Source organism: Spermophilus citellus, assembly GCF_964194105.1.
Source record: "Spermophilus citellus genome assembly, chromosome: 5".
In the NCBI taxonomy this organism is placed as follows: Eukaryota; Metazoa; Chordata; class Mammalia; order Rodentia; family Sciuridae; genus Spermophilus; species Spermophilus citellus.
Window position 1 is genome coordinate 98,802,588 of NC_138186.1, and position 27,779 is coordinate 98,830,366.

Genomic DNA, 27,779 nt, shown 5'->3' on the forward strand with positions numbered 1-27,779 from the left:
TTATACCAGTTTTCTCCAAATTTTCACCCTTTTTGTGCTCTTAATTTTATCTGTGAGGATACCTGCAGCGAGCTATGGTTCACTGTACCATTATGTGCTGTGAGAAAACAGGCCAAAGCACAGGTTGCCTCTTAATGAACTATTCATACCCATTCAGCCAGCTACACTCCCACCACAGAAGATTTCAAAATAGCTCCCCATGTTCCCTGGGAGTTTTATTGCGTTTTGTTTTAATTATTATCTAAACAATTTAAAGAACATTCTAATCAAAATATACCAGAACTTTACATGGTTTTATTATACATTACTGTTATCGAAAAGAAACTTTATACAAAAAGTTTTATACACATAAAAAATTCCTGGCTAGGCAAAGCCATTTGTGTGTACATACACACCATACACATATAGTATTTTACATCATTATAATTATACATATTTATAAATACACTATTTAAATTATTTTACAATTTACCAAAATGAAGGAAGGCAATTATAAAAACAAATAAAAAAGAATGAAAACATTAAACTAAATAGTTAAGTTTAAAATGCTACAAAACTTTCTAAAAATCGAGAAGGAAGTCATTTCTTTGAAATATCAAAACTAAGGTTTCAATACTACATTATTGTGGCTTTCATTCTGATAACAAGTTCTCATGTTTAAAAATAAATATTTTGACCAATGACAGGTAAGCAAATCAGACTGAATAAGCTGAACATGTTGATTTGAGATTAGAGTCAATAAGCAACAACATGTAGACAATATCTAGGAATCAAAACTGATAAAACCTCCTTCTAGTTCCTCATTTAAAACATGAGGAATTCAAAGCTTCTGTGTGGTATGAAATAGCAATTAAAACTCCAAGGAATTCGGCAACTTATCTGTAATGCAAGAAAATGCTAAAGTTATAACTCTATTTTTCTGGTATAACCATTTTCATGTTTTAAATGACTCTACTTGGAACATATTAAAGAGCTGCTAGCTTTTATAGAATCGGTTGGGTAACTATTGTTAAATTCTGATTTTGTCAAGAATTTAATGAAGCTGTAGTACTTGAGGGATAAAAATCAGTTAAGAGTCAGCTAGGAATGAAATAACTCCCTACATTATTATTGTGGAAGGAAAAGAAATCTTGGGATATATTAAAAGATTTTAGATATATAAAATTTAAAAATATTTCAGATTTATACAGGAACATGGAGATTTCAAACTAAGTATCATTTCCAGATTCAAGTTAATTCATGAATTTACTTTCTCTTCTGAAGAGAATGGAAATTATATTTAGATAACATTCAGGTTAAAAAAAAAGTTTTCTTTCTTGAATGCAACTAAAATCTTAAAGCACAGTGAACATGAAAAATAACGAAGCCATTAATGACTTACAATATTTTTTTTAAAGTTATTTAAAATAAGCTTCTTCTCCAAATTCTCCATTAGTCAATCTTATATGGAAATTAACAGGTTATCTGAAGACAATAATTCACAAGTGGACTAGAAAAGGATTAATAACTCAAAAATATTTAAAATCCTTCAAACTATGATCCATGTCCAAATATGTTTTCTATTTAGATTTAACTCAAATTTAAACATTGATGTTTGGCATTCATAACTCTTACTATAAATCAACTGAAAAATATAGTGATATATTTAATATTGTTCCAATTTTTCTCCCATAAAATCCAAAATTTTGAGCAATTATCTGTGGTCTTAGAGAAACAAACAAACAAAAAAACCCTGATAATTCAAAATTATTGCCTTAATAAAACTATACAAGAATGATTTAAAGAAATTAAGGGCATATAGGTTTGTGAAAAGTATTAATACCTTAATGTAGTAAATCCTGTCATTTATGTAGATGACAATGGATTTCATGTTCATGAGCCTGTGTTTTGTATTTTAAGGTATCACACTCTTGATAAAAAGATGCAAGAAATATTAGATGACTGCGCAAATTTCACTAGTTATGAAACATACTGCTACTCACACATATTCTTTTACTTTTTTTCATCTATAAAAATTTTATTAGTAATCATCAAATGCATTTTCCCCCACCTTAAGACTCATCAGCAATCAGAAAGTTGAGGAGAGATGCCATGCTGATCTGAACTGCAGCAGGCGTCACTGAGTAGGCCCCTGCACATGAGGTGACCTTAGGTGCCTGCAATCATCCTTCAATCTGAGACTGAAGCAGGAACTCAAATGGATTGTCTCTCACCCACTATTCACATCTTCAATGACTAACAAGCCATTAACTGCAAAATGACAATGTCAAATATTTACTATACTAGTCTCTTGTAGTGTAAACATTTAACTACCTGCATTTTGACTTTTCAAAGAGCTTCATTAGCTGCTGGAATCTTTCTGAAACCTGAAAAATTAAAAGTGATTATAAATATTTCAACATTTATCATCTTTGATGAATATTTTTGCAAAACATCTGAAGACAGAAAAAATTATCCTCAATAAAGATATGAAGTAATGTTTAGAAAAACATAATAAAGGTGAATGTTTAATTTTTCAATATTAAATTTTATTAAACTAGCAAACACTACCAAACTGCCTGATAAAATAAGTAAATGGTAAGACACAGGGTAAAAAATGAGGACCATTTCAGCCATAATTCTTCCATAATCACCAAATTTTTTTGTTGTGTTTTGGGTACCAGGGATTGAACCCAGGAGCATTTAACCACTGAGCCACATCCCCAGCCCTTTTGATATTTTGAGACAGGGTCTTACTAAGTTGCTTAGAGTCTCACTAAGTTGCTGAGACTGGCTTTGAATTTGCCATTCTCCTGCCTCAGCCTCCCAAACTGCTGGGATTATAGGCATGCAGCACAGCACCTGGTACAATCACCAAGTTTAATAGCTCTACACACAGCCATATTTTTAAGGAGGTCAGCTACTAAAATCTACACATTTTGTTAAATCTACATATGTAGACAAGTAACACTGGTGAACCAACAGAGATGTAAAAATTGGGTTGTTACCTGATTTGGATTTTTATTCAACTTGACAGCTAAATATGTAAACGTTTTCACTGATGGCCCTCTTTTCTGACACTCCAATAAAATTTCCCGGTCATCATTTCTGAGGAGGAAAATTATATTTAGCTTTTATACAATTGATGCAGAAAAAGTAATATATTCCACTGCCTTAATGTCCATGAATAGAAGTGACATTTTAATTGAAACCCATAAGAAAAAGACCAGAATATTCAAAATGGTTATCTGAGGAACACAAATATAAATTATTTTACTTTTTCCTTTTTTGTGTTACTGGGTGGGAACTGAACCTGGTGGTGCTCTACCACTGAGCTATACCCTTAGCCCTTTTTAGCCTTCTGAGTAGCTGAGATTACAGGCTATAGGCATGTGCCCCCAAACCCACCTTAAGTGAGGTCTTAAAACCTGCACTTCTTAAAAAGTTCACATAAAACTCAAAAATACACTCTAACTTTACAACGATTTGTAAAGTTCTAATTTAAGGAAAAAAAAAATAAATTACCCAAACTCCTAGGTTTTGTTTCATCTCTTCTACCATCTGTCATTCCTTTTTTTTTTTTTTGTTTTAGTTGTAGTTGGACACAATACCTTTATTTTATTTTTATGTGGTGCTGAGGATCAAACCCAGTGCCTCACGCATGGTAGGCAAGTACTCTACCGCTGAGCGACAATCCCAGTCCTGACTTTCCTTTTTTCTAAAATGTGCTTATACTATTTCCTTCCAAATGAAAAAAAAAAAAAAAAGTTTCTTTGTAACTGAAAAAACACAATGAAAATCCCTACTTTGATGGCTAATTCCCAACCCTATTTAAAAGTTATTACTACAGATTGTTCTACAGTATAGCCAGAATGTACCCTAGAATGTATCTTTAACTCTGGTCACTTTTAAAATAACTCATCACTTTTTCTTATTTTAATCAATTTATTATTGTTATTATTTATTTACTAATTTATTGCAGTGCTGAGGATTAAACCCAGAGCCTTGCACATGCTAGGCAGGCACTCCACCACTTTTCCTTATTTTAGGATGGGAAATATCTGATGACATTACAGATTAGATTGTAATTTCTTAAAATTTTCTGGTGATTAATGTCTCTACAAGATCCTTACCTTGTCCACAAAACTACAATTTCTCCCTTCTTTTTAATAATATTCTTTGCAGAAAGGCTTGTAGAATTGTTGAGTGCTATTGATGAATCCTTAATACTTGGGCTTGCCTTTAATGATGAGGGATCTTTATTCACTGTAGGGAGTTTTTTCTTATTGGTTTTCTTTTGCTGACCTTCACCACTTTCACCAGAATCTTGGCCAAGTTTGGTCGTTTCCCTACTAATTATGTCTGTTTCCTTTCTTTGTCTTTTCTGAGAAGAATGATTTAGCACAGAAAAACTTTTTCTCTTCTTGTGAGCATTATCCAAAGTCCCAGGAAATTCTGAATCATCAGAAATCGATGTGGGCTCTGATTTTAAATCATCCTTTTTTATTTCATACAAATCAGGAGATTCTGTGGTCAAATCTATATAGTCTTCTTCAACAATGCATTCCAAAGGCCTATTTCCTATTTGCACCTTTTCTTCCTTACAGTTATCTTCATCTACACATATTACCTGACAATCCAAACCTTCAATAGCTAACACAGGATGGTTCCCTTCATTTTTACTCTCACTTGAAGCATCTTGTGTCAAATCAATAAATGCACCTACAGTATCAGGGTGTAAAGAATTATCCAATATTTGAGCATTTTGATCTAAATTGCCTCCAGAACATTCCAACTGGTTGATATTTAAAACTGTTACTTCTATGAATTCCCCCAAGTTTTTGGTCTCAGTAACTGGATCCTTTGTTAGGTCTATATATGTGTTTGGAAGATGATCCACCACAGAGTGTGGGATTTCGTCCACTGAAGGCAATTCTTCAATGCTTTCAGGCACTTTTGGTTCCCATACTTGATGCAATTTAAAACAATCATCAGTCACTTCATGACTACGACCTATTTTACTTGAAGCATCTTTAAGAAATTCATATATATCAGGAACCTGTGTTTGTATCACAGAGTCCTGTTCTTCATGTGTTGGTTTACTGCTATCAACATTGTTGTTGGAATTTTCTAATTCCAACTCTGGAGACTTAAAAACTGAGTTCTGATCTGAAATATATTCTTTTTCTGCTGCTTCATCAGCTTTCTTTCCAATTCCTGGCAAAGGTACCAATGACTCATCAGCCACATTCTGTTTAAGATCAGGGGAAGTGGATGGTGCTGCACGCCTTATTTTCACAATGAAATGATCATTGGATTTTTCCATTATGACAGCATGCATGGGTAGATTAGGATGGTACTGAAAGCCTGGAGCAACAGACCGGCTTGTCCATGATGAAGAGCAACTTGATTTACTGCTTGAGTTATCAGACTCTAGAGCTAAGTGAATATCTTGCTCAGATGCATCCTCTTCCTCAAGTAAGGCATCTTCACTAAAATGTGCACTAATAACTTCCTCTGGAGTTGAACTAGACAAAACTTCAGGTTTTAAGAAACTGAGATGACCATCTGACTTCAGAGGTGATGGTACTGTTAAAGAGACTGCAAGATCTTCAAGGAGTATGGAAGAAATGCAGGACTTAACCTTTTCTGAACTACATACATTATCTTTACTTAAAGCTGTGTTAGTAGACACTTCAAACATACAACTTTCGTCCAACACGTCAGGATGAACTGGCAACGAAAGCCCTGAAGACAGAGATGGACCTTTCTCAGATGATAATAATGACCAATTATCATCACTAATCATTTTGGGACAGGGAGAAGCTACCCCTGAAACTAGCTCTTCTGTTGTACAAGTTGGTATAGATTCACACTTAAGACTCTCTAGAAGCTGTTTCTCTGGCGTCTTTAACTCCCACTCAGTTTTTTCAGTACAATTAACACTGTTGTCCAAAAGATCAGAACCTTGCAACAAACTTTTAAATATTTCACCCATCTGTGCATCACTAACTAAATTAAAAGTTAGGCTGGATGCTTGCTGTTCAGTAAGAATCTCAAAACTGCGTTCTGGCTTTAAAGCTGCATGCTGGGATGTCTGTGTATCTTCTATGGTGTTGCCTTCATTTTTCCCTGGCTTTGAGGTGCTTGGACAGTTTAGTTCCAAAGAGTGCTCAGCAGACAGAGAGTTTTTTATACTATCAAAGCAAGTGTTAAAATTTCTTTTAATGTCATGCTTCACTGCGTTAAGACTGGAGTTATTCTGGACTTGATGTTTCTCCTCAGATTTTTTACCTCCCAGCAAAGACTTACAATTCACAGAGTCTTCTGGTTTGGGCAATTTTTCTCTCAACATTTTTTTGTTAGAATTATCCACATTCCTCTTCTGTGAATTTGAATACTGTCTTTTGTCTTTACATGTTTTTTCAGATTTTCCTTCATCACTGTCACTTCCAAAGTTTATGGAATCACAAAACTTTACCAAGATTTTCTTAAGCTTTGCAAACAAATAATCAAGTTGTTCATCTACAAACTTCCACAATTTTTTTTTCATATCTGGTAGCTGTTGTTCAAATAAGCGATCAACTATGCCATTCTTCTTAACTTGCTTAAGTTTAGATTCTATAACATCACAGAGATTCTTCTGTAAAGTAGTCACTGACTTAGAGATCTTGGTTAAGTCAAGGTGTTTAATTAGCGATGTAAAACTCAAAATTGCTGACTCAACAATTCTATGAAATTGTATCAGTGAAAATTTTACCTTGAATTTCATATAATTTTTCCTCACATGCTTTCTTATCACTCGCAACATATGCATTATTTCTCGGACAGAAGAGGGTGCAGCAATAATTGAAACTATCTTTTCCAAGCTGGAAGTACTCATTGTTTTATCTTTCCTCTCTGTTTTTGAAGATCTGTTAGATTCACTTGGTCTTTTATTCCATTTGCTATTGGTCTGGTGGGTTTTTACAGATGTTTTTCTATGTTCTATATCCAAATGCATGGTATTTTTCCTCCTGCCTGGGCTAGTTTTTGTGTTCTGCACTTCAGCAGAAGTTTTAGGTTTGGCAGTTCTGTCCATAATTTTTTGTGGCTTAGGGTTTTCACTGTCACTTATAATTTCACCTTCTTCTAATTCATCTAAAGATGAATTCTTACAGGAAACTTCTTCTGTACATCCATCAAGTTTGAGAATTGGCTTCTGATTTTCCTTACTGAGATCAGACTGACTCTTAGACATACAATTAACAGAATTTGGTGGAATCACATCTGTGAAAGAGAAAAATATATTAAAGTCACACAACCATTGAGCAGTCATTTTGCAGTTCCATCTTAAAACAAAAAAATCAAATACTGAGGCAATTCATTACTTTAAATAGTCTCCTTTTAAACAGCAGAATTTTAACACCTAATACTCCTTTTCATGCTTTCTTTAGGTACTAGGGATTGAACCCAGTAACAGTTTACCACTGAACTACATCCCCAGGCCTTTTTCATTTTTTATTTTTATTTTTTTAAGATAGGATCTAAGTTGCTAAGGCTGGCTTTGAACTGATGATCCTCCTGCCTCCTCTTCCCAAGTTGCTGGAAGTACAGGCACAAGCCACTGCAACCAACTATACTTACTCATTTCATTTGGCTTTTACTATTCTAAAAAAGAGCTTAGAAGAGGCTGGGACAGTAGCTCAGTAGTTAAGAATACATGCTTATTATGTGGTGAAGCCTGAAGTTCAATCACCAGCAATGCAAAAACCAAAAACCAAATAAATAACACTTTTCAGAAGTTGTCTGACAAGTGCAGAGTTTGATCAAATGGAGATGATCTTTCCTTCATTTTAGCATCATCACCGCCTCTATGCATGATAATGACTTTTGAACTACAAAATTATATCTGGGCTGTGCCAAGGATGTAGCTCAGTGGTAGAATGTATAACTAGCATGCTCAAACCCAGCATCAATAAATAAATACACACATTTGAAAATGACTACAGTATTTGAAAAATCTGTTCAATCACTCTGTTTTTAATTAAGAATTAAAGGAGCTGGGGACATAGCTCAGTGGAGAGTGTATGCTTACTAGCACACAGAAGGTCCTGGGTTTAATCACAATGCAAGGAAAAAGAAAAATTAAGAACTATCTTCATTCCCAGACTAAAGGCTCAATGTACACTACTAGTTAGCAAAAAGATCTAAATAATATTACTCATGTTATCAAAAAAGAAAAAGCACCAACTTATCTTGCTTATGTAATTTACATTATTAAAAAAATGAGTTGTGGAAGACATCACACGTAAGCTATTACCTTTATGAATGTTATTATACACTGGAACATGAGATGGGCTTTCCATTCTAAGAACTTTTGCTATAGGTCTCACTGGACTATTCAGAGGACTGATGGCTTCTGGAATAGGTCTCAGGTGATTAAAGTCAATGCTCAAAACTGAATTTTCATCATCATGACATAATGAGTTTGTTTCCCCAATTTCCATTCTGTGGTCCATCAATTCAATCTGCTGAAGGGAAGATGCTAAAGCCTCTTTAGGTGAGCAGGGCTCCAAATGACAAGACTTACTTTCAACCAGAGGTATATCTACAAGGGAAGGCTCAAATTTGGGGTTATCATGTTCTGAATGGACTACAGGTGAAATGCCAGTTCCTTCAATTGAAGATGGCACCTGTGTTTCACTGGTTTCAGCGACTTTACTTGCAGGAGCCTCTTTCATCTCCATACCCTCAGAAATACAAGAATTCAAACCACCTTGTCTTTTGGTATCCAATTCTAGGACAAAGTTCTGAGAAACACCCATTTGTATTACATCCATTATCACAGAGGCTTCTGCCCTTGCACCATCAACAATCTCTCCCGTTTCTGTTGATGGAAACAAGGATTCTGTTTGTTCCATTTGCACAGGTGTTGAGAAGGAAGTCTCTGTACAACAAATGGGCATTTCACAAGGCATAATATTTTCAACAGATTTAACCAGTAAACTATTTTCTTCCGGTTTGCTTTCTGGAATAATGATCCTGAATTCAGACTCTGCTGGAAGAGAATCTTTTGGTTCCAGTAACTTTGATTTGTTTTCCTCTGGGATATGTTCACAGACAGAAGGCATACATGTCCCTGTTTCAGACTGTACCGAGGACTCTAAATCAAATCCATTGCTGGACTTGGGAGCATCTATTATTTTATGCTGATTATCCTGAGAAACAGGCTGTTTTTTTGCAGGAGAAAGAGTTAAGTTCAATTTTTCCATAAAACTTAATTTTAAGTCTTTATTTTTGGTTTCATTTGGACCATTCTCACCTCTCACTGCAAACTCTTTATTATCTGCTCCTTCAGAAACTTTGCTGATAGAGACTTCTCCTTGATCATTTTTTGGTTCATTCTCTTTCTTTAAATCAGTAGTGGTTTTCTTAGTTTCTTTATCAGTCTGTAAATGTTCCGAAGGTGACTTTTTGTCACTTCTCATATGCCTATTTTCCTCTTTGTTTTCTCGTTCTCTTTTCCGCTTATCTTCAGTTCTGTGCCTTTCAGGTTTTAAAGGTGTATCTTCCCTGTGGTGCACAGCATTGGCTTCCTTGGAGTCCGTGTGTTTGTGAGTTCTACTGTTTGAAAGAGAAGATGAACACCTCCCATCTTGAAAACCATGACTGCTAACCCACCTGTCTCTTTTACAATCCTCCCATCCTCTTCTCTCCTCTGGATGGTATTTACTGGAATTATGAGACGATTTGATTTCAATCTTAGAATGAGGAGGTAGTGCTCGTTCAGATCTTCTCCAGTGATCCTGTTCCTTTCCTGCTGATTTAAGTTTGGGATCAACTTTTCTTTCTTCTTTGTCCTGTGATTTAAGTTCTTTTCTATTTGTATTTTGTGACCTTTCGCTTTGTCTATCTAGTTTTTTGTCATTTTGAGATTCAATTCGAGCATGTGACCTTTCCCTGGAGGTCTCCTTCTCCCAAGAAGAGCTGCTGCGTTCATTCCTGTAATCTGAATCTGTGTTACTTTTGAAATTTGAATTTTTGTTCTCAGCTTTTTGTTCACCTTTACCATGTTTCTCAGAACGTCCTTGTAGCCTTGGACTAGTTTCTGTATTCCTTGGTTCACCATCACCAGAGCTATTACTTAAATCTTTTCGTGGTCTATCAGTTCCTCTACTATACTGGCTGTGTCTAATATCTTTTCTCCCTCTTCTGTTATCCTCACTTGAGCTACCTTCACCAACTTGATAATGTGAACGTGACCATAAGCCATTGGTACAGTGCTTCTCAATGGATGTAGGCAAATGTGAATTTCCTTCCTTTTCTAGGTTTGGCAGTGAAGTATTATGATGTACATCTTTAGACACATCATTTCTAATTCTATGATCAGTCTTTGAACAATAATCCAAATGAGGAGATCTGGATCTAAGATCTTTTGTTTTAACTGCATCTGATGTCCTTGGAGTTTTATGATTATTTCGAAAATGTGGAAACTCAGACAATCTATTGAGAAAGAAATTAACGACAAAAAAGCAAAGTTAGCTGAATAATCTTCCAAATGTTATTCACATGTGACACACTTTTAGAATTAGGAGCCTACAAAATGGCAAAACAAACTTCATGTTGTAAAAAAAGAGTGATTGGGGTTGGAGATGTAGCTCAGTAGTACAGCACTTACTTATTAGCATAAGGCAGGCTCTGGGTTTGATTCTCAGCACCACAGAAAAAAAGAAAGTGAGTGATTAGAATTTTGTTGTTTTGGCTGGGTATACTGCATGTGCAAGGCCCTAGGTTTAATTCTCAGCATTTGGGGGGGGGGGGGGGATTTACCAGCTTCCAAATGAATTAGCCAGCATTCAAAATAAGGATCTCTCTTTCTCTCTCATTTGCTTTTACTTCAAAGGCTATCTATCCCAGCCACTTGCCAAACTATTTTAGTGTTCCTTACCATAGGTGCACAATCTCCAAACTAACCATCAGTTCACTTCTTATATGATAAGTGATCTATTCTTTCCCTCATTCACTCTAGTCTGACTGAAACAGAAGAATTAGAAAGGAAAATACAAGGAAAGCTAGAAAACAGACATGATCAAAAGGTAAACCTTAATAGAATTCTCTAACCTATCTATTTTGAAGACTATTCCACAGTAAAGCACAGCATAAATAGCCATCTTAAAGTGGTTCATGCTATGCAAAAATAAAAAGAAATATAGCACTGGGATTCTTTTCTTAGGAGAATGATATGTATTGACTACTAAAAAATAAGTCTAAGTATTAAGGTTTATATTACTGTTTTGGAACACTGGTAGTTTTTCTAGCAATAAAATAAAGATAGCTCATTGTAGTTTTTGTGATAAGTTTATCTTCTTGAACTTCCATAGAGGTGACTTTTCAAAACTCACTTTTAGGCTAGGTGTAGCGCTGCATACCTGCCATCCCAATTACTAGTGAGTCTAAGGCAAGAGGATAAGTTCAGTCAGATTTGACAAGTTAGCAAGAACCTGTCTCAAAAAATGAAGACTGGTAATGGGGCTCAGTGGTAGAATGACCCTGGGTTTGAAGTCCAGTAATCCAAAACAACCAAAAAAAGGTGGGGGCTAGATGTGGTAATTTTTGCCATAGCATGATGCCCAGATTTATGCTTTAGAAGGTAGTTATCCTATGGCTGTAATACCAAGAAGAGACAAACCGGAAGCTAGAGAGAGTAAAAACAGATGCACAGATACCAACAGAAAGATTACTACCAGTTCAAATGGGAATAGAATGGTGGAAACAACTGTAGGACAAAAGAAAAAAATATTTGCAAGATCAAAAGTCATAAACATCAACAGAATGTGGTATCAATCTGGACTGGGGGAATGATGGAGATTTAAGTGTCAATGATGACCCTATGCAGAATGACTACATGTCCCAGCTTGCCAAGCAATCTTGGCATATAATTACTGTTAGCTATTCCTTCAACTCTTACAAGTATTCTAGTATAGACTATAAATTAAATGGTCATGCAACTCCTATGTCTCTGGTTTACGCTAATCAAATAAATGACAGGACAATCCACTGAGCTAGAAAACAATGAAAAAGTTTTAATGATAAATCACTTTTGTTTGAGGTCATTTAACAACCTAGTGAAGCCCTAAGCAACCTATCTCAAAATAAAAAATTAAAAAAGGGCTAGAGATATAGTTCAGTGGTAAAGCACCCCTGGGTTTAATCTCCAGTACCAATAAAAGATAATACTGATAGAGGAAAACAAGGACACAGGCTTAAGCTTTGAGAAATGAAATCTACAACTAATTACAGGAAGAAAACTCACTAAAACAAAATGAGAAAATATTTCAAGAAGGGATGTTGGTCAACTGTGTCAAACAATGTACAAAGGGGCCAGTTAAATTGAAGTCCAAAACTGTTTGATGGATTTAGTGGAGGTGACTATTGACCAAAAAGATAGCTACTTTGGTAGACCACTGGAGGCAGATGTCAGATGGACTGGGTTCAAGAGTGAGTAAAAAGACAGGAAATGGAAACAGCCAGTTTAGACAACATTTTCAGACATTTGGTTATGAAAGGAAGGAAAGGTACAAACTTCTCTACAACACAGATTGTCCCCAAATAAAGAAAAAAGAGTGAGCAAAATAGAGAACCCACTTGAGAAATAAAAGAATACATAATTGAGACATAGTTTAAGAGTTGTTAATTAATAAGTGCACATGCTTTTTTGTGTATGTGCTAGGGATTGAACCCAGGACCTCACGCATTGCTCTACCACATATCCTACATATCCTACACCCCAAATCCCTGCTCTCAGTATTTTAGTAATTTGGTATAGACCTAGAAAGACCCATAACATTTACACAATCTTTTCAGAAACAAAGAGTATTAGAATAAGATTCCAGGTAGTTTAGTAAATGGAATATACTCACGGAGGTATGTGGCAATGTTCTATAAATTATACATGTAAATCATTATGACAATAAACCATTAACACATTAGTTATTATTCTTACTAAATACAATAAAATACATATTTTCATTTTCCTACTGAAAGTAAAAATTATTCTGCACATCAATACCCACATAATTTAAAACATCCACATCCACCCCTTAGTTATACCTTTGGTGAAGATTATTTATTTCTTCATCTTTGCGGTTTATTTCCACTCTGGCAGTTTTGATAAGTGCTGAAATATTCTTTTTAAGAGACTGGTTTTCATTTTTTAAGCTGAAGTTCTAAAATATATATTAATAAATACATTACTAAAGTACATATCCACAGGACTATTAATAGTACACTTATATTAGTTAGGAATTATTGAATGCTAACCATGCCAGGCATGACATCATTTTATCTTATGTAATTCTAAAAAAAAAAAAAAGCAACCCTATGAGAATTACTAGATTACTATAATTCCCATTGTACAGTCAGGGAACTAAGAGCCAGAAAAGATAGCCGGCACCAGAAAAGGCACACTTACAATAGGGTTCAAAATGTAAAAACAATAAACATCAGAAGAAATTTTTCCGCATGGGTACCTCTCTTGAAAATTAAAAGCAAAAATTGATATGAATTTTATTACATTTAACAACTAACGTTAAGCCTGAAACTATGAATTAGTTCTCAGATGAACAAAGAACAAAATCTAGAGTTGACTTGTTCGGGAACAGAACAGAAAAGAAACAGAAGAGAAATAATTTTACCAAAAAGTAAAATAGGACATCAAATTCTTAATTTTTTGCAGCAGAATCACAAAACGGGTCATTTTTGCAAAAACTATGAAAGCACCATCACCATTTTTTCACAAAAATCATTCTAAATCTTTGATCCTAAAAACCATATTGTTTAAAACCACCTACTGTTTCTATAAATGTTAAAATTTATTAGTTGGTTTAACAGATTTTTTATATTGATGCCATTTTAACAATTCAAGCAGTTTTCCTTTATCAATTTCATCAAATCAAGAAATAATGCCAAGGACTGGATATATAGCTCAGTAATAGAGCATGTACTTAGCATGGGTCAGGCCCTGGGTTCAATCTCCAGCAGAAAGAGAAAAGAAACCTTCTTTATAAACTGCCAACATGTCAATTTCTAACAACAACAAAAAAGTAGGGCTGGGGTAGAGTACTTGCCCAGCATGATGAGGCCCTGGATTTGATCCCCAGTATCACCAGAAACAAAAACAAAAACAAAACCCCAGCTTCTTTATATAAATGACCAACATTTTAGCATAACTTCTATTTGTAACAACAATGAAAACAAAAAGTACACTTTTTCAGAAGAAACTGGGTCTCACTATGTTTCCCAGTCTGATCCTGAAGTGGGTTTGAATGATCCTCCTGCCTTCAGCCTCTTTAGTAGCTGGGACTGCAGGGACCATGCAAGGGCCAAGCTGGAAACATTAAGTTCTTTTTAAAAATTGTTGGTCTTGGGGATTGAACCAAGGTATTTTAAAATTTTTTTTTAAATTTTTTTTTTAGTATTTATTTTTTTTAGTTTTTTCAGCAGACACAACATCTTTGTTTGTATGTGGTGCTGAGGATCGAACCCGGGTCGCACGCATGCCAGGCGGGCGCGCTACCGCTTGAGCCACATCCCCAGCCCGTATTTTAAAATTTTAATTTAAAAAGTTAACAAGGTTTATAGTAGCTCAATTCATAATAGCTAAATTATGGAACCAACCCAGGTGTCATTCAATATATGAATGAATAAAGAAAATATGGCATATGTATTCAATGGAATATTACTCAGCTTTAAAGAAGAATGAAATTATAGCATTTGCCAGTAAATAGATGGAGCTAGAGAATATCATGCTAAATATTTGTCAATTTTTTTTTTTGGGGGGGGACCAAAGGCTAAATGTTTTCTCTAATATGCAGATGCTAATTCACAATAAGGCAAGGAGCACTAGAGAAGAACAGCATTACCTTGTATTAGACAGAGGGAAGTGAGGAAAGGGAGGGGAGAGGATGTGGGGATAGAAAAAAATAGTAGAACAAAACAGACATTACTCTATGTATATATGTGACTGCATGACCAATATAATTCTACAACATGTACACTCAGAAAAATGAGAAATTATATCCAATCAATGTATGATAAAAAAAAAAAGTGCATAAATGCATTCTGTCACGTATAACTAATTAAACCAAAGGTGAAAAATTGAAAAGGTGAAAAATAATTGAAAAGGTGAAAAAAAAGTTAACAAGGCAAAAATAAAAGATTCATTATAATCCCACCTGTGTCTGTATTTCCTTAAACTTTTTCATCAGCTCTTTCATCTGCAGCTGACATTTTCCATATTCTACCTGTAACTGTAAAATATAAAAAGATTAATTTAAGCACCATACTAAAATATTTTCTTAGCTTAAATGACATTTCAAAATATTCAAAACTTTACAAACCAATCCTCAAAGAGGAATATGTCTACTAAAAATAAAGGCTGAGGTTGTAGCTCAGTAGTAGAGTGCTTGCATAGCAAGTTTGAAGCATTTGAGTTCGATTCTCAGCACTCCATATAAATTAATAAAATGAAGGTACATCAACAACTAAAAAAAAAGTATTTAACAAGATACTAGTTCTTAAGTTTAGTCTACCAATGATTAATTTTTTAAAGTTTCACATTCAACCTTTAAATCTTAAACTTCAAATATGGTAGAAACTTCTTTCATTTAAGTCTCAAGACATATTATACAATATAACTTAGTACAAATCATAAAAAAATAAAAATGTTATATTACACTGTAGCTATCTGAGTAAGGTTTTATATACTGAGACGTTCAAATTTAGCCAAGCAAAATTGTAACTAAATTTAAACAAGTATTCAGAAAACATTCCTTTAAAAAGCAGGTCTGAAGGCAGAAACTGACTTAAATATTCTTTGGGTTTTTTTTTTTTTTTTTTTTTTTGTACTGGGGATTGAACTTAGGAGCACTCAACCACTGACTGAGCCACATCCCAAGCCCTATTTTGTACTGTATTTTATATATATTTAGTTATAGGTGAACACAATAACTTTATTTTATTTTTTTATGGGGTGTTGAGGATCGAACCCAGTGCTTCACGCATGCCAGGCAAGTGCTCTACCACTGAGCCACAACCCCAGCCGCCTATTTTGTATTTTATTTAGAGACAGGGTCTCACTGAGTTGCTAAGTGCCTCACTTTTGCCGAGGCTGACTTTGAACTCTCAATCTTTCTGCTTCAGTATCCTGAGCTTCTGGGATCACAGGCAGAAGCCACTGTGCCCAGCTTTAAATAAATACTTTTAACCTAAGAATTAATTCTTAAACACAAAATATTTAATCAATAGTAAGTTGCTGCCTGCTTTTGGGGAGCTATAAGAGTAAACAAGTATCATTAGTAATTGTGGCAACTCATACATCATTGTATGTTGCCTCCTTTGCAGTTCCTTCTTCAGTCAGGATCTCTTCATATAAATCCAAACAATTTCGAGATGGCACACAGGATTTGGAAGTGCTGTCTAAAACAAACAAAAACCCTTTACGTTAACATATTAGGCTTCTTGATGTTATGTCTACCTCTATATATTTCTCCCTCTACTATATTTAATTCAAATATATACTGATTTCACAGATGACAGGTGAAATGTTGATTTACCTAAAATCAAACAGGATAATCATATTTGTTCAAAACACTGGGAGATCTAGCATGAAAAAGGTTTCTAATTTAGATAGGTCCTAGACTCTCTGCATATCATTCTTATTGACACATTTGAAAGTATTTATTAACTTTTCAAATGTTCTAATATCTTGCAACCAGTGATAGGAATAAGCAATAACATGCATAGACAACAACACCCATGGCATTTCAAAGAACAAAAAACATTTAAATCTGAGACTTGATTGATTGACAAAACTGTATGCTAATTTGCTTTACTGATCAAGGTTTGGGCATTACCTGAGTGTAATCATTTCAAAGAATGGGCAAATTTAGAAACCATTAGGTTATTAGGAATTGCTAACAACAACAACAACAAAAAAAAACCAAACCTAATAAAATGAGACTATTTCATGGAATTTACATACCAGAAACAGCATTGTCCAACCCAGCATATATGTCCAGTGAGCCTTCATCATTATTTTTAAGAGGAGAAGCTGCAAGAACAGCAAAGATTAGTTAAAACTGACTTTATAAACGAGGTTTCTTTCCCAGTCCAGGAAAAGATTTTTTTTAATTTTGCTCCAAAAAAGACAAGCTTTTCTACATACCGATAAACAGAAAGATTTCTGCACTAGATTTGTAACTTTACTTCAGATTTTAAAAATTTCCTTTCAAATAAATACTAATGAGAAGGTTTTAATTTCAGTAACAACAGACTGTTTTTTATCAAATCAATCTGCAGATAACAAGTATAAATGGTAAATAAAATATTAAAAGCTATCTGAAGAGTCAGAGAACAGCCCAAAGCAGGAAAAAACTGAGAATGTATAAGATCTTAGATATCTAGCACTACAGGGATTGGAGGGATAGGAAGACAATATCTGAAAGAAGACTATATGAGTTCCCCATTTTCCTTTTTTTACTGCCTTTTTTTTTTAAAGAGAGGAGAGAGAGAGAGAGAGAGAGAGAGAGAGAGAGAATGAGAATTTTTTAATATTTATTTATTTTTTTTAGTTCTCGGCGGACACAATATCTTTGTTTGTATGTGGTGCTGAGGATCGAACCCGGGCCGCACGCATGCCAGGCAAGCGCGCTACCGCTTGAGCCACATCCCCAGCCCCTTTTTACTGCTTTTTGTTGAAGGACAGGTCCAGGTTGCTCTAGGTAGAGCTACACTAAGCATTGAAAAATCAGATGGAAACCTCCAGTCTTTTTTTTTTTGTAAACCAGGGATTGAACCCAGGGGTGCTTTAATCACTAAGCAACATCCCCAGCCCATTTTATGTTTTATTTTGAGACAAGGTCTTACTGTCTTAGAGCCTCATTAAGTTGCAGAAGCTGGCTTTGAACTTGTGATCCTCCTACCTCAGCCTCCAGAGCAGCTGGGATTATAGGGATATGCCCCCATATCCAGCTGAAACCTCTAGTCTTAATGGCTTGAAGAACAGAGGAAAAACTACTGAGTTGACAACACCAATTAGAAGGCAAGAGAGGAAGTCCAAAAAGCCAAGGAGGAATTTCTCCAAATTCTGCCCCAAATATCTGGGTGACCTCCACAAAAGGTAGAACTCCAAAATAGATAGCTAAACTATCTGAACAGAGATTTCAGTTGTTATCCACCTCAAGGGAGATGAAAGTTTAAGTTCAGCTACATTAAATTTGCTAAAATTAAGAGAGGAATATATCAGATAAAATAATTTAGAGGAATATAACAGAACCCAGTGTCTATATCATTCATAATGTCACAAATACAATCCAAAATTACTATACAGAAAAATCTCAGCAGAGAAATAGAAACAAAAATAACCACATGGAAAAAAAAACTAAAACTGGTAACTGGATATTAAAAAAAAAAAAAAAAGTCACTGGATGTACTTTATAAAAAGAGCCAGTGAACTATGTAAATCAATAGAAACTACCCAATCTGTAGAAAGAAAGCAAAAGACAAAGGGAGAAGAAGCAAATCTTAGTGATCTATAGGATATCAAAAATTATCTATAGATATCACATAATGTTAATCTGGAGTCCAGAAGGAAATGGAGAATAAAGGGAAAATGTTACACTGGGATGCTAAAGTACACTAGATGGAGTAGTAAGGTAAATGACTATAAACAATTGAGTATATATACAGTATAATTTTTCCTCTTAATTTCTTAGTTCCTAATACATTAAGATGTATAGGACTATTTAAAGTGAAAATTATAGCACTGCATTTTGGGCTGTGACTACTATAAAATAAAGAGCAAGATAGAAGATAAATCCAACTATAAGATTCTATATTTTATGTGAAAAAGTACAATTCTAATAAACAGACTATAAAATGTTAAAGACCTATCATACAATCCCTTGAACAACCACTGAAAATAACGCAAAGAGGTATAACCAAAAAGATTATATATAAGTTAAAATGGAATTTAAAAATATACTCAAAGTAGAATGTATATTGGAATTGTCATTATTTTTTAAATGTATGTAGGAATGTAACTCAGTGGTAGAGTGCTTGCCTGCATGCACAACACCTTGGGTTCAATCACTAGCACTGCAAAGAGAGGGGGGAAAAAAAAAGAAGAAGTATAAGCAAAGACAGGAACTTGAGAGTAATATACAGAAATGAAAAGAGCTATATCAAGCAAATGAGATTAACCATGTAGTTCTGTCCGTCAAAATTTTAATAAGATTGTAGATGTAATAAAATTTATTTATTTTTTGGTGCTGGGGATTGAACACAGGACCTCAAGCATGCTAGGCAAGCATTTCACCACTGAGCCTTATCCCCAGCCCAGATGTGATAAAATTTAACCATTTGCGAACCCAGATGAAAGATGAAGATGTTCATTATATTACAGATTCAATTTTTCTGTAGGTTTACAGTATTTTTTTTTTTAAAGAGAGAGTGAGAGAGGAGGGAGAGAGGGAGAGAGAGAGAGAGAGAGAGAGAGAGAGAGAGAATTTTTAATATTTATTTTTTAGTTCTCGGCGGACACAACATCTTTGTTGGTATGTGGTGCTGAGGATCGAACCCGGGCTGCACGCATGCCAGGCGAGTGCGCTACCGCTTGAGCCACATCCCCAGCCCATTATTTTTTAAAAAAATCATAAGAGAATTGCAAATGAAACTACATCAGCAAAAATAATCAAGTTACACTGAACAGTATTACCCAGACTGGTTATGATGACCATATTTGATATAAGCCCTTCCATATCTATGAATAATATTTTTTATGATGTTAGGGATTGAACCTATTATTGGCATGATAAGCAAGTAGTCTATCATGAGCTACATCTCCACCCCTATGAATATTTTTAAAAACATTCTAAGTAAAAGTAGAATTCTACCAAACCCAACTGTCTTTTCACTATAGCATTCATAATTCTCATTCACAATATGCATCTATAGTCTTAAAAAAATGTAATGAGGTCACAACATAAGTATAAGAAAAAAATTAAATAATAATGTTATATCAGGATTTGGAAGTTTATCTTCTGCATATTATCTAAGATACTTTTATTTAGTGCTAGAGATACAGCTCAGTGGCAGAGCACTTATATACCACATATGTGAGGCCTTGGATTTTATTCCTAGCACCATCAAAAACAAAACAACAAAAAAGATAATAAAAAAACTTTTTATGAGCTTATTTTACTACCGGGTCTTCGTTTTCTCTTGTTCAAACTAACCATTCATTGTGACTGTTGTTTTTTTCTCTGAAAAACATTAAACAAGAATAAATGCACTTACTGAAAATATTAACTACAAGAGTAGTGAATACTTATTTTGGATGTCAGTGGCAGTTATTACCATTCATATTGGCAAAACTGCTAACTTGATTACATTTATAAGTTAGAAAGGATATGATAAAAAGATCAATTGGGTTTTGTGGTGCACACCTGTAATCCCAGCTACTCAGGAGGCTAAAGCAGGAGAATAACTCAAGCCTTAAACTCAAGGAATTTAAGGGTAGTTTGAAGAACACAGGATGACCCCATTTCAGGAAAAAAAAAAAAAAAAAAAATAGAGTTGGAAATATAGGACCATAGCTCAGTGCTACAGTGCTCAATACTATGTGTGAAGCCCTGGATCGTCAGTACCATAAAAACAAACAGAAAAAGGTTCACATTTACTAAGCACTACTTATGACCCAAGCATTTTATTGTATTAATTTACTTATGTGAAGAGAGAAAAGGATATTAATGGCAGTTTACCATGAGGGTAAGTAAATGATTTGAAATTTAAAAACTGAGGCGGGCTGTGGCTCAATGGTAGCACACTTGCCTGGCATGTGTTAAGCACTGGATTCAATTCTTAGCACCACATATAAATAAATAAAGGTTTATCAACAACTAAAGAGAAAAATATAATATATAAAGTAAGTGAGGCTGGGGTGTTGCTCAGTGATAGTGCGGTGTGTGTGCTTAGCATGCACAAGACCCTGATTCAATAGCCAGCACCAAAAATTTTAAAAATAAGTAAATGGAAAGTCAGTCAATTTAGAAAGACAATTAAAAGTAACCTTACCAGAAAAGACATCAAATAAACTTGTTCCATCACCATTGTCATCATCTGCTGCCATGATCCTATTTCCTTTTGAGAGTTGCCATCTAAGGTATTAAATATAAAGATTTTCCACTGTTAAAATCAACCTCACAATTCAGAAAATAAACCTATCTTCAAGTCAAAAAGCAGCTTTTAAATTTGGAAATACTAATAAGTTTACTCTCTAACATACTAAAAAACAGACTCATGATAATCAAAAATATGCCTAGCCAGGAGGTAGGCACACACCTGTGGATCCTTCCTATATGAGAGGCTGTGATAGGAGGATTGCCAGTTCGAGGCCAGACACTAAATTTAGTGAGACCCTGTCTCAAAATAAAAAGGGCTGTGGATGTAGCTCAGTGGTAAAGCTCCCCTGAGTTAAAAAAGATATCACCTGGGCAAAAGTCAAAACTATAAAAAGAAAAAGTGTTAATAAGATTAAAACCACACACAAAGTAAATGATACTACGTTTATAAAACAGATCAAAATATACTAACACATCCAAAACCTTGGGTTTAGTCTCCAACAATGCTTGAAAAAGAACCCACAAAATACAAATCTAATTTTTGACTAAAATAAGAACCATCACCATTCTCACCAAACACATACACACATTAATATTAGTAAGAAAGGTTGGGGATGTATCTTAGTGGTAGAGTACTTGCCTAGCATATGTGATGCCCTGGGTTCAATCCATAGTATCACAAGAACTATACACACTTGCACACAATCCCTTAGATCCACTGCTAAAAAAAAATGGGCAAAAAAAAAAAAAAATTAAAAAGAGGGGAAAACATCTTTAGAACCAAAAGAATTTAACTTCAATAATAATGAAGATAATGCAAATTAAGACAACGAGATATCATGTATAGAAAAGCAGTGATGTAGTCAGGTCTGACTACTTGGCTTACAAAGGCGTTAGCGTGCAGTCTAGAAATCTGGACTTCATGAGGATTCCTACTATTTCCAGAACTGATAACAAGTGGCTTACCATATCTAAACCGTTCATACAAACAATATGGTTTATGCTAAATACCTGCTTTCTTTCTAGAAGTCTAAAACTTTGATAAGTGCAAGGAGGGGAATTTCATAGCATCAGCCCCTAATAAAAACCCTCCATAAAGGAGATCAGGAAAACCCTCTTTAACCACTTTACTCTATAAGGAGATAGTGAAAAGACATCATCTTTAAGCAACCAGAACCCCATCAGAGATCCAAGTTTTTTGTGGACTTTTCAGCCTCCACAACTGTGATTAGTAAATGTTTGTTATTTATAAGACAATCAGTGTATGGCATTTTGTTATAGCAGCAGCCTGATCAAACTAAGACAAATAAAGAGCCCAAACCATAAGTAAACAGCAATAGGATTTTTAACAAACTGAATGCAGCACATAAGTACCACTCAGATCAAGAAACAGATCATTTTCAGTACCCTAGAAACCCTCCTCATGTACCCTCACAGACACTATTCATTCCCAAATCTTGAAAGATGTACAAAGAACAAAAGCATATACATTGCTGGTAACTTGCTCTGTAGATGTAGTATCTGCATGTCTATGGAGGATTAGGGAATATCAGTAAGGATATGTACAGATCATATGTGAAAACACCATTAGCAAAACGTTGAAAGAAAGCTTGAGTAACACATAGAATTGTAAATAAAATACCTTGGTTGGAATGTACCTCAGGTAGAACAAAATTGGGAGACAAACTGTCAAATTCATTAATGTCACACAGAAGATACTAAACATCAGAACAAGAAATCTGAGCTTGATCATTTAAAGCACAGGAGCACGGAAGTGAGAACCTGTTCTTCACATTTTCTAGCTTCTAGAAGCTGCCTGCATTTCTTTGCTGGTGCTTCTTCCTCCACCTTCAAAATCAACAATGACCTATCTTCTTTCCTTTTCAACCTCAGCTTCTCAAAGTCACATTTTCTCTTTGCTTCTGTCATTCCATTGACTTTCCTAGCTCCTGCCCTTCTTATAAGGACTTGTGTGAGCACAGTGGGACCACTTGAATTATCTAGAATACTCTCCCCACTTCAAAATCCTTAGTTACATCTGCAAAGTCTATTGCCATTTAAGATAACATATTCACAGGTACTCAGGATTAGGAAATGGGCACCTTTTGGGGCCATTATTTGGCCAACCACACTAAAGAACTCATTTTAAAATTTTAGTTAAATAGACACATGTGATCAAATATACTACACTGGATAATAGACCATGAACTATCTGAAGGCAGGGATCAAGTTTTATTAATCTCTGTATTCCTGATACTAATATACATACTTAAAGATGTTTACTATACAAACAAGGAAATGGGCCAAAAAAGACTAAACCAGCCAAAATAAATGTCTAAGTCCATGAATTGAAGCACATAGTTTATTCTTAAGAAAATTCCATTAGCTTCACACAGTCTACTTAATTTCATTTACCATGGAAAACTCACATCTAAAGGATTTCATAGAATTGTGGTTATTACAATTTCAATAACTATAAATGCCTTTTGAGTACTTGTAAAAATGTTTAGTTTCTTAAGGTTATGAACTCCTGGATATCATCAATCTTATTTTCAATAACTGCAGAAGCATAAATTATCTTTTTGGGTTAAACTATTGGACCAAAAAAAAAAAAAAAAAGTTAAAAAGAGCAAGTATCACCACAAAACGTAGGGGTACTAAAACAAATTTATAGTCAGCCCTGTTGCCTCCTCCAGGGGCCTGAAAACTAGGGACTACCTATACTAAAATACAAACCAATAGTCAGCAATAAGATGGTAAATAAATACATTCCTGTAAGTAATCAAGTCTAAAACAAAGAGATCATCAACATCTACTCACTTCTTGACATCTCTATTTCTTGAAGTAACCCTAACATTTCCAAATAGCCTACTTACACTACCTTTGCAATATTTCTCCCATTTATGCCCATTCCTGCCATTTCAATGTGTTCCAGGCCCTCCCTATAGCTATCTAATTATCTCCCTACTCCAAATACATGTTGCAAACAACTATTGGATTAATATCACCTCTTGTTCAAAATTTTTCCATTACTTCCCATTATCTAGTGAATAAAGTCCATACTTCCTTAAGGAGATAGTGAAATACACTGATATCTACTTTTCTAGTCCTATCATTCACTATCCCAGAGTTTCCAAAAATCCATTTTATGTCCAATTAAATTTTGCTCCAGTTTACAAAGACACTTACTGACACTATCACCCCATAGCTCTTCCTCACATCTATCTGAGTTTACAAGCAAGTACAAGCTGTGAATACCCAGATTAGAATATGTGAAGCCAAGATTAAAATGTGAGTTTTCAAAAAGTCAGGAGACAGGGGAAGAGGTCAGGACTAGCGGGGAAAAAAGGTTGGGAATATACTAATGATTAAGATACTTAGACTTCATCCAGTAGGGATTGGGAGAACCACTGAAGATTTCAAAGCAAGAGAACATCAGTCAAATCTGCACTTCAGAAATTTAACTCTAGCAAGAATATGGAAAATATTAGTGGCAAGCACAATAGGGAAGGCTTACCAAAATAGCGCAAGTGGTAGTAAGAGGTCATTCTAAATTATTTTTAGTGGAAATAAAGACAAAGAACAGATTTGAAAGATTTCTATGGCACAATAAACAAGATTTAATGGATAGTGTATTCAAGTGTCCCCTATTCCCTATTTCAAATTGTTCTTCATGCCACAACCTGAGCTGTCTTTTCAAAATGCAAATTTAATTAAGTTCCCTCCTCTGCTTAAAACCTTTCAGTACTTCCTGATGATCTTAGGATAAATTTTTCTCACAATTTTTTTAAATACTTTTTTTTAGATTTTAATGGACCTTTATTTTATTCATTTATTTATATGTGGTCCTGACAATCAAACCCAGTGCCTCACAATGCGAGGCAAGTGCTCTACCACTGAGCCACAACCCCAGTCCTCACAATTGTTTTTAAGACCCTGCATAACCTGGCCTCTAACCACCCTACTGATGTTACTTAGATTCTTCTTTATTCCCCAGCAATCTATGCTCTGACTGACTATATTGGCTTTAACTCCTTGAACATGTTGTTTGTTCCTTCTCATACCGAATATTCTACAGAGCACTCTTTGCTCAACACCCTATCTTTATTTAACTCTTCGATATTTTGGCTTAAGTAATGTTGATCATCTCCTGGCCACTCTCTCTGCCTACTAGGTCATGTCCTTAGTAATATTTTCATATATATCATTGTGTCCTTTCTCTATCTGACTTCTCATAGTTCACATTTACATTTTTGTGGGATTCCTGGAGAAATGACCATATTATCCACTATACTGAAGCTCTATGAAGACAAAGACCATCTATCTCCATTTTGTTCACCACTATATCCCCAGCTCTCAGCACAGGGTCTGGTGGGTTGTTAAATAATAAAAGAATATTTTTTGAATTAATGAAATTTCCAATTTCTTAAACTCTTTGAAGTTTCTAGCTTTGATAGCAAGGTCATAATTTTAATAGCAATGAAGAAACAAAGATATGAATTATCTGTATAACATCTAGATGGAGATGTCTAACAAAGGGCTGGAAATAGTATGTTGCACAAAAGAGAAGGCATGGTAGGTATTATGATTTGGTACTCATAAGCATCTTGGTAATACCTGGGGTTACGCTCTTGAAATCATAAAGGCAAGTGACTCTCCTAGAAAGAAGGGGAGGAGGGAGAAGAGATAGAAGTATGTACAGTATTAGATTAGTTGGGAAAAAGAAAGTTTTTTACACTTGCTCTCACCTTCTCCCATTTGAGGATCTCAATATACAATGAGACTTACTACTAACGGGAGTGGTGCACCTGTGAAAAGCAGAGACAAAATTTTTAAACCTGAGAACCATAATGATTAAAAAGAGCTGTTAGCTGGGGGTGTAGCTCACTGGTAAAAGGACATATTTAGCATGTTCAAGACCTTGAACCCAAAGCTGGGTTCAATCCCCTGTATTGTAAGCTCAATTACTCACACATAATTGTTCTATTCAGATATGGAAGCAAAGTAGATGAGATAAGGATAAACTAGTCTTTTTGATAGGACAATGTTTTAAAAGGTGGTCTGAAGGAAGTTTTATTTTTTAAAAATTGCAACAAAAGGGGCTGAAGATGTAGCTCAGTTGGTAGAGTGCTTGCCTCGCATGCAGAAGGCCCTGGGTTCAATCCCCAGCACCACCACCACCACAAAAAAAAAAAAAAAAAAAAGCAACAAAGCAAGCATTTGTAGAGAATAATAGAAAAAAGCCAGGGGATGGAGACAGCATATTAGACTCCAAGGATGTGTGAGGGGAAGATACTAACAAAAGTTATCTATCGTATACTGAACATTTTTTTTAACTGAACACAGATTTATTTTGGTCATTATTTACTAAACACAGCAATAATAACTATTTACAAAGCATTTACATTGTATTAGGTGTTTATATAATCAAGAGATGATTTAAAAGCATACAGGAGAGTGTTTTAAAAGTATACAGGACAGTGTCATATACTATGTATTTATTATGAACGAAGTACTGACCTAAATGCTCTAAATACATAAATGACTTGCCTTGAATCTTCCTTAATGTCATATGAGGACCATATTATTCTTTTTTCTCATTTTACAGATGAGGGCTATTAAGACACAGACTATTAAGAAATTTGCCCAAGGTGAACAGCTGGTCAGTCTCTAAACCCAGAGGGCCAAAATCAATATATCTACCCATATATATGTGCGTGTGTATACACACACACATAAAAGGACATTATCTCTTGTAAAACGTCAGGAAATGCAAGGAAAAAATAATTTGGGGGAGGGAAGTGAATAAGAGAATTCTTGTCCTAGTAGCCTCTGTCCCTCTTCGAAGAGGCGTGGTGGGAGATGGGGGATGGGTCTTGAGGACTGGCTAAAGTTTTGGTGCTGGTGCTGTGAATAAGAAAGATGAGGGGCAAGTCAAAAAGTCAAGGGTCAAAGTCAAATTAATCCTAAAACACAAACGCTAGATTTCTGCGAATTCTACATTCACATCCTAGTTACTGTGTGTTAGGTTTTGGTTACTGTGGTTTTAGGTGCTGTATTGACCAAGACAAATAACTTCTCTCGGTATAACAGTTTCGGAAACAACCAACATAGTGATCACCTGACACTGGAAAAACCATTTTTCTAGAGAATCCTACCCAAAAGCTTGTAAGAGTGTGTACCAAAGCCAGATTGGATGGGGGGAGGGGCGCGAAGAGTGGTCGAAAGAGCAATTCCTCTCTGCGTTCGCTCCCAACCCCCTCCCGGACCCTCTCCTGGGACCGTCCAGGGACAGCAGAGCGACGCAGAGTGGGAGCCCAAAAGGTGCATCCCGGAGCTAGGGGAACGTGGCTACCTGCGGTCCACAGATGTAAGGTGCGGCCCTTACTCCAATCACTTAGTTGTTTTAAATGGGCTTCCTCCGACTCTCTGTCTTCCCGGGCGCAGCCAGTCTCGGTTTTGAAGACTACAGCACCGTAGAGCCTCTTCCTGCAGCTCAGCTCAAAGCGGGTCCCCACGGCAACTTACCCGCCCTGCCCGGCCCAAGACAGCCCGGGTTCCCTTCTGGACGCCGAGTTCTTTTTGGCATCTCCACCAATACCAACGCGCAATGAGGACGCGGAGGCGGGACGAAGGTCT

At 35.3% G+C, this 27,779-nt stretch overlaps 1 protein-coding gene across 12 annotated transcripts; it reads right to left on the bottom strand.

The window, feature by feature from the left end:
• On the bottom strand, nt 1–27,701 carry CASP8AP2 (caspase 8 associated protein 2). Of its 12 annotated transcripts, none has more exons than XR_014021997.1 (13): nt 27,496–27,701; nt 21,781–21,861; nt 21,094–21,176; nt 17,003–17,071; nt 16,337–16,437; nt 15,195–15,269; nt 13,072–13,187; nt 8,282–10,464; nt 4,113–7,248; nt 2,988–3,087; nt 2,314–2,366; nt 1,823–1,909; nt 1–879 (listed from the first exon to the last, which is right to left on the bottom strand). XR_014021997.1 is itself a non-coding variant. In XM_081294465.1 (13 exons), the coding sequence occupies exons 4-13, from the start codon at nt 21,146–21,148 to the stop codon at nt 1,903–1,905; spliced, it is 5,895 nt and encodes a 1,964-aa protein (XP_081150591.1). In that variant the 5' UTR covers nt 21,149–21,176; nt 21,781–21,858; nt 25,889–25,948; nt 27,496–27,701; the 3' UTR covers nt 1,450–1,902. The 12 variants fall into 12 exon arrangements, 9 of the variants coding, with proteins under 9 accessions (XP_081150587.1, XP_081150591.1, XP_081150590.1 ...); XR_014021998.1 differs by having other exon boundaries at nt 2,051–2,366; XM_081294465.1 differs by lacking the exon at nt 1–879 and adding an exon at nt 25,889–25,948 and having other exon boundaries at nt 1,450–1,909; nt 21,781–21,858.
• Nucleotides 27,702–27,779: the final 78 nt, after the last annotated feature.